Source organism: Charadrius vociferus, unplaced genomic scaffold (assembly GCF_000708025.1).
Source record: "Charadrius vociferus isolate BGI_N301 unplaced genomic scaffold, ASM70802v2 scaffold484, whole genome shotgun sequence".
NCBI lineage: Eukaryota > Metazoa > Chordata > Aves > Charadriiformes > Charadriidae > Charadrius > Charadrius vociferus.
In genome coordinates, this window is record NW_009648074.1 from 161,129 (window position 1) to 168,345 (window position 7,217).

Sequence of the window (7,217 nt, forward strand, 5' to 3'; positions counted from 1 at the left end):
GTCACGAAGCCTGTCACCAAACCCCAGGTGACAGCGTTGACCCCCAAACAGAGACACGCTTTATCTCCATCCTCTGCAGAGGGCTCACCCCCAGCAGGTTAGTGGTGACATCCCAATCCCAGCTGGACAACGTGTCTCTGCCAAGCCATGAGGACTCTGCGGCACGAGCTGTGCCGTGTCCCCGTGGGGGAGGGGGTGCGGGTGATGCCAGCCCAGGTGGTCCTGGTCTTCATTAGCGCCTTCAGATCTCAATGCAGCACATTGCCTGTAATTAATTTGCTTTGTTAAGAAAGCGCCCTGCTGTCACTAATTAAGCATCTGTAATTACCCAGACTGCTGGCTTTGTGCCTGAGTGCAGGGCTCCCTCCGAGCTGTGGGGGCGAAGAGGGGGGGAAGCATGAGGTTCTTGCACCTGGTAGGGGGGGGTACCAGTGCCTGATGAGGGTGCTGGGACAATGTGGGGAGCTGCTGATGGTTGGCGCTGGGAAGCAGAGTGGGATGCTCCTTGGCTGAGCCAAGCATGGGGAGAGCTGGATCTGGCCCGCAGCTTGCTTCTGGTGGGGATGCAGTTGGGCCAGCGGGCTGAAAAGGGGTGACCGTGGAGTTCCTCAGGATTCAGTGTCCCCTCCGCTCATCGGGAAGCAGGGACAGATGCATTTTTGGGTGCTGGAAGCTGTCCCCTGCCTCTGCTATCTCCCCAACCGCACTTAGGGGGGATGGCCCTGCTCTGACCCCGGTGGGGTTACAGGGCAGTTGTCAGGAGGCTTTGCCTTAAGAGCAGAGCTCCTCGCAGGAGACTTCAGAGCTGGTGGTCACCTGGAGCTCAGAGCACACAGAAAGATGGTGTCTGGGCAGTTGCACCTTAAATCCCCTCCTGCCCCCATTGGGTATGAGGACTGCCTGGTCTCTCTTCTGCGTTCCCTCATCCTCCTCAAGCCCAGGACTGAGCTGTGCTCTGGCACAGGCAGATCTGTCCCTGCAGCAAAGCTCAGCCTGGCTCCCGCTGAAGCTGGAGAAGCAGCTCCTCAATATGGAGCAAAACAGCGGTATTGGGTTGTGGCACGAAGGCACATCTCCAGCTGGGAGCACCCCGAGAGGCTGCGAGACTGGCTGGGCAGAGCAGCAAGAGCAGAAGGGAAGGAGACCATCCAAAAGCTGAGCTGAGTTTGGTGGGCAACCAGGTTGGTGCACAAAGATTTCCACTTCAGTATAGACAGAAAGGGAAGGAAGAGGAGAGGAGTCACTTGGGGATGGGGTGGACAGGAAGGGTGGGCTCAAGATACGGCCCAATCTTAGCTTGAATATGAGAATAATGAGAGGAATGGGAGGGTGAAGCAATGGGCATTGCAACACCCATGGTGGAAGTAACCCCTGGAGCGTTCTCTGGGTCACACTGGTTGAACTGGGGCACCCTTCAACTGGCAGCATGGAGGGCATCGCACAGCCAGGAGCCCAACAGCATCTGCTTGGACCCACATCAGCAGGGACAGGGAGAAGGTGTGGGTGGAAAGAGCTGCTGTGGGCACAGAGGGGAATGGAGCAGGGGAGATGCAGAGTGGTTTTGCTGAGGGTAGGTTGTGTCAGATGAGGGACAGGGCTGCTGGGTTTGACCCAGGTGACGTAGTACGATGGGACTGTTCGCCCCAGAGCCCCGGTGGGGTTGTTATGGGAAGGCACGAGCGGAGCTCTCTGCTCGCAGGCTCCCGCCCCAAGGGTCAGAGATGAGTCGCTGGGTCTGGGCAGCAGCGTGTGGATGTCCCTGGCAGGACCTGGGATGTGGAACAGCCGGGCTGGAAGATCCTGCTGGTGGCTGAGACCAGGCCAGAGTTACCTCTGCAATGACAAGCACTTGCTTTTTAACAGCAAGTTTCTGCAGGGCAGCCCGGAGTTGGCTTGGATCCTGCGTGCCCAGCGCAAAAGCAACAGAGCGGAAGGAGAGGCTAATTACAGCCCTGTGTGTTAATTACACCTATGTAAACACCTAACGCAACGCAGCCCCTGGCTGCCAACTGGGGCGAGGGCCGACATCTCCTCCAGCCCAGGGTGGGAGCTGGGGGGTGGCAGGGCTCAGACCCTGGTGGCATCACCTGGACCTTTGTAGCAGATGCTGGTCCTTGAGAGGGGAAGGGCAGAGGGGCTCCTGCAGCCCAAACTGGGGGGAGAAGGGAAAGGGGGAGCTCTGGCACCGCGTGCCTGCTGCAGACCCGGGTGGGGAGATACTTCCAATAATCTGGTACTCTGCCGGGTGAGGTGTGGGGATTAGCCGCGATGCCAAGAGGGAATTGCGCCAAGGCTTGCTGGGGTGATGGGCATGGACCAGGACCAGCTCCTTCTGTCCCTACCAGCTGAGATCCCCCTTTCCTGGGGGGGTGGCCCTGTGGCCAGGAGAGGTGCCCAGACCATGGACACTTTTCTGAGCAATAGATCTGATTGCACCAAGTCGAAGGCACTGCAACGGTTTCTATCAGCCCAGGAGGGCACTTATCAGCAGTGACACCTTGGGTGACCCAGGGTCCCCGGCGTTGACTCACCACCACTCTCCACCCTTGGTGGGGTAGCCCGCCTCCCGTCTCAGCCAGTCCATCCTCAACAGGGTGAGATATACACATCACCTTCCCCTGGACCTGCCCCAGACACCCACGTGTTTCTCTGCTGATACACCTGAGTCACCTGCCACGCTCCTCGGCATCCCCTGCTCCACTCACCCTCCTCCCGGGGACCCGAGCTGAGCTCCCCAGCACCCTCCTGCCGGGGCAGCATGATAGAGGTGGTCCTGCTCCATGGGCTGCTGCTTCTCCTCCCCTTGGCGGCCCTGCTGCTTTACCGCTACAACGCCACCTTCCACTATTTCTGCAAGGTGGCCTTCTTCAACTGCTGGATCGCGGCCATGGCCACTCTCCTGTCCCCCTTCGCAGCTCTTCGGGGACGCTCTGTGGAGAACATGAAGTGAGTATGGCCTGGGGATGTGCTTCTGACGTGGAGATGGCTGGGGCTTGGTTGTGATGGAAGAACTCATGTGGTCTTGTGGACGCACGCTCTCTCCCGCCCTGGGCATACCCACAGGCGGTGGTTGAGCCCTGGGGCCGCAGTGAGGGCTCGTCATGTGGCAATGAAGGGTGCATCTGCATCTTGTGGTGTGGTGAAGAGGTGCTGGCCATGCCAAGGGAGGGTTACGCCTGGATGGAGGTGGCCAGCTGGATCGGGACTAGCAGTCCCTGGAGGATGAAGTAGCATAAAAGGGATCGTTCTTGGCCATCGCAACGTTGGGGTCATCGGTTGGGTGGGTGATAGGGGGGTTTTGGCAAAGGTTGGAGGTACAAAGGTGTGAGTGCACACCCATTGTGGTCTCCCTGGCACTGCGGTCAGGTCTTGCTCAGTGGGAGCCCCAGGGACCGCACTTTGGCAGAGGGACTTTGGGATGTTTTGGTGCCACCAGCTGTCGGGCATGGTGGAGTCGTGCCCCGGCGAGTCGTGTGCTGGTGCTGTCAGCTGTGCTCAGGGGCGGTGGCAGCTGAGATAACATCGCTGTGCAACACGAGAGGAAGGTCTGGTTGCTTTCAAGGGTGTTGCAATCCTGTTACTGGATTCCTGGGCATGATAGCATACCAGAAGGGATGTAATTATGTCAGAGTGAAAAATGTCTGAGCCTGTGGTGTTTGCTGAGCTCAAGCCATCAGGTGTTTGTGCTGATGGATTTTTGGGCCCTCGGCAGGAGTGTGGTCAGAGGTTTGATGTTATCAGTCCATTGTGTAGCCTCTCTCCCTCGTCCTTTCTGTGCAGAAATGCTGTGCACATGCGTCCGGAGCTGCTCCGAGTGCTGGTGCAAACGCTTCCGGCTTAGCGGAAACACCCGGTGTGATGCAGCAGTGACTCACGCTGCCTTATCTCATCCCACCGACACCTCGCAACCATCCTCTGCCCCAGCAGCACGCCTGCTTCCGTTTCCTCCTCAGCCTCCAAATCCCAAAGCCTCAGGCTTGGAGCACGTTCCTGTCATTAATCCTGGCTTTGGGGCACTGCCACGAGTGTTTTGCTTCTCTGCAGACACAGGGATCTCTGAGCTGTGTCTCCCAAGGGTTGAGTGGTCTTCTGATACAATGGACTCTCCAAGCATCATGTCTCCTTCTCTCTCTGTGCCTGCCTCTACTCTCTCCTTCCAAACTTCTCCTCATCCCTACCTGGTGCTGAGCTCTCGCTGACAGCCCTGTCCCCTGCCCTGTCCCCTGTGGGCTCCCTGGGACCAAAGGCTGCCAGATGTGTGGACCTTGGCACGGGTGCTCCTCATCCTGTGGGTTCGCGAGTGCCCCGTTTCAACACCGAAAGCATACCAGCTTTTCATCTCCACTGTGGGTGCTGCAATCCCTGTTGCTCCATCCTCCCTCCATTCCTCTCGTTATTCTCATACTGAGCATCACCCTTCGTCAGCACTGCCATCCTAATGTCACCCTTCCTGTCCAACCCTCCCTGGACGGTGACACTGCTCTTCCTTGTTCCCCCTTCCACCCGCACACATGGAACCTCCATCTTTTCCCAACACCGCAGGTTCAGTGAAGTTATTCTTTGTGATTTCCTCTAACGAATGAAGCTGAGTTGGTTTTCCCTTCCCTCCTCTCTCTTCCCCCTCCACCTGCAGCACAAAGCTTGGCGCCTGCAGCGCTGCCCTTTGGTTGGTCTGCAGGGACAGTCCCTGGAGACATCTGCATCCCTGTAGACCTGTCTGCCTCAAGACTGTTCCTTTGCATGTCCGTCTTCAGGGCTCGTCCATCTACAGCTCAGCACCTCTCGGCTGCGGTCCAGCTCCTCTGGTTTAGGTGTTTGCAGGGCAGGCTGCGAGCCGGTGTCTGGCTTTCCAGCCCGCGCACACTGATCCAGCTCTGCACACGGGGGACCCTCCGGGTGAGGCTCACCTGGCCAGAGGCAGTTGTCCTCATTGGGATGGGATTATTTGCATCTTGGCTGCAGGCAGACATCCCATCCCTTCTCTTCTTGTTTTCCCACCATCCCTGGACATGAAAAAGCCTGTTGGTTTGGTTTTTTTCCTCTCACCAGCTTGTGCTGGTTACTCTTCTTCATGGGCGGCTTCAATGCAGACTTCCTCCTACTGAGACAGCAGCTGGTCTCACCTTGGGGGTGGTTACAAGGTTCACTCTGAGTTTCGCGGGCTACGAATGTGCTTAGAAAAGCAAAGCATCACTGAGACTGAACACAGATCCGCCTCGGGACACGCTATTTGCTCATGTAGACCAGACCTAGCCTGGCCGATCTTGCACCTTGCTCCCTGAGTGATTGTGAAGGGCTGGAAAAGATCAAGCAGCCCCCCTCTGTGTGGATTTGCTCCCCCAGTGATTGTGAAGGGCTGGAAAAGACCAGGCAGCCCCCCTCTGTGTGGATCTGCTCCCCACATGTGTTCCTCTGCCCTAGGCTCCTGCGCGCTGCGATCCTGCCCCTCAAACACTTCTATGGCATCAAGATGCAGGTGTGGGGCTCTGAGCGTCTGAACATCAAGGAGCCCTACGTGATAGTTTGCAACCACCAAGCTTCCCTTGACCTCATGGGTACGTGCAAGGGAGGTGGAGGGGGCTCATCTGCATGGGCAGCCTTTGGGGTGCTGCAGGGGTGGACCAGGCTCACCCTGGGGGTTCCCAGCAGCACCAGGATTTGTACAGGGCAGTGTGGTAGGCACAGGCCAGAAGAGCTGGTGGGATAGGAGCTCAGGGCTATGGGTGCGCTGCAGAGAGAGGGTTGGGAAAATGGAAGAGGACACCAGGTCACTACAGCCACAGGGCTGGTTGGTTCTGGGTACCATTGGGCAGGGCTGGATCCTTTTCTCTCCCATCCATCCTCCAGGCATGGTGGAGGTCATTCCTGACCGCTGTGTGCCCATCGCCAAGAAGGAGCTCATGTACATGGGCACTGTGGGGTGGGCCTGCTGGCTCAGCGGCATCATCTTCATCGACCGCCACAAAAGAGAAGACGCAATCACTGTCATCTCCCAGACGGCCAGGACCATGCGGCGTGAAAACGTGAGCGGGGCTGGCAGCAGGGGGAGAGTCGGGGAGCGAACACCGATGGGGCAAGGGGTCTGCAGGGAGGACTGACATAGCAGGTCCCAGGGTCTCTGGTTGGGGTCCATGCTCACATCTCTCCCTGTCCCGTGTAGCTCCGGGTGTTGGTTTTCCCTGAAGGCACCAGGAACCAGGACAAATCCATGCTGCCTTTCAAGCGTGGGGCTTTCCACTTGGCCGTGCAGGCTCAGGTAAGGCCATCCTGCCCTCGATGGAGTAGGGTGGGCATGCACCCTGGGGCAGCGGGATGGGGGGCATTAGGGTCTTCTGGGGTCTGCGGTCCCCAGGGACGAGCACCCTGCTGTGCAGGACCCAGGGAGGAGATGAGGACCTGCTGAAGCCTGGGGCACGGCAGGAGCTGAAGTCCCACCTGGGGAGTGGGTCTGTATGGAGGACACCCCTGACCCTCCGTCTCCTATAGGTTCCCATTTTCCCTGTCGTGATCTCCCCCTATTGGGACTTCTTCAGCTCCAAGGATAAGAAATTCACCTCTGGTAAGTGACGGACAAGAAGCCCCGTTGCTGGAAGGCAGGGCTGGTGGTGGGGATGAAGCATGTAGGGCTTGGAGGTCTCTGTGGGACATTGGGGTGTGAGGAGGCAGCTGGTGCTGGAAGATGCTGGTAGGAAGACCTGGTTCCTGGTGGGTTTGTCTAACAGCATCCCTAACCTTTCCCTTCTCTCTCCAGGGACGTGCACCATCCAGATCCTCCCCAAGGTTGAAACTCGGGGCCTGAGCCCAAAGGATGTCCCTGAACTGACAGAGACTGTCCGCCAGGCCATGGCTGATGCCCTCGCTGAGATGTCTATAAATCACTGTGGGGACCAGTATGCTGAGCAGCCTCCGTTCCCGTGCTGTGCTGGGGCCGGTGCTGGCAGGGGGACAGGCAGCCTGGAGCGTGAGAAGGACACAACCAGCACCAGAAGTTAGGCAGAAACCCTTGGGGACATAAGGAAGGCGGCACAGCCAGAGGCTGGGCCACCCCATCCCCTGCAGATGTGTCCACCAGACCTGCCACCGCCTCGGCAAAGTGCAAGGGGAAGCAGAGGGATGGGGGATTGGGCAGCACCTTGAAATCAGGACAAGGTGCCCCCAGAAACCCCTTGCTATGACTGTGTGTCCTCTCCCTGGAGCGTTGCCTGTCTCCCACCCCA

At 58.4% G+C, this 7,217-nt stretch overlaps 1 protein-coding gene across 1 annotated transcript; it reads left to right on the forward strand.

The window, feature by feature from the left end:
* Positions 1-2,758: 2,758 nt before the first annotated feature.
* Positions 2,759-6,993, forward strand: LOC104285395 (1-acyl-sn-glycerol-3-phosphate acyltransferase alpha-like). Its single transcript, XM_009883850.1, has 6 exons — positions 2,759-2,946; positions 5,422-5,555; positions 5,848-6,023; positions 6,161-6,256; positions 6,487-6,559; positions 6,752-6,993. Exons 1-6 carry the CDS (start codon positions 2,759-2,761, stop codon positions 6,991-6,993), a joined length of 909 nt encoding a protein of 302 aa, XP_009882152.1.
* Positions 6,994-7,217: the final 224 nt, after the last annotated feature.

Excerpts from the sequence above, each read along its gene's own strand:
- LOC104285395 (XM_009883850.1), top strand. The coding sequence starts at position 2,759 with ATGATAGAGGTGGTCCTGCTCCATGGGCTGCTGCTTCTCCTCCCCTTG. Across the intron at positions 5,556-5,847 it reads AGCTTCCCTTGACCTCATGG|GCATGGTGGAGGTCATTCCT; the intron begins GTACGTGCAAGG and ends TCCATCCTCCAG. Across the intron at positions 6,257-6,486 it reads ACTTGGCCGTGCAGGCTCAG|GTTCCCATTTTCCCTGTCGT; the intron begins GTAAGGCCATCC and ends CGTCTCCTATAG.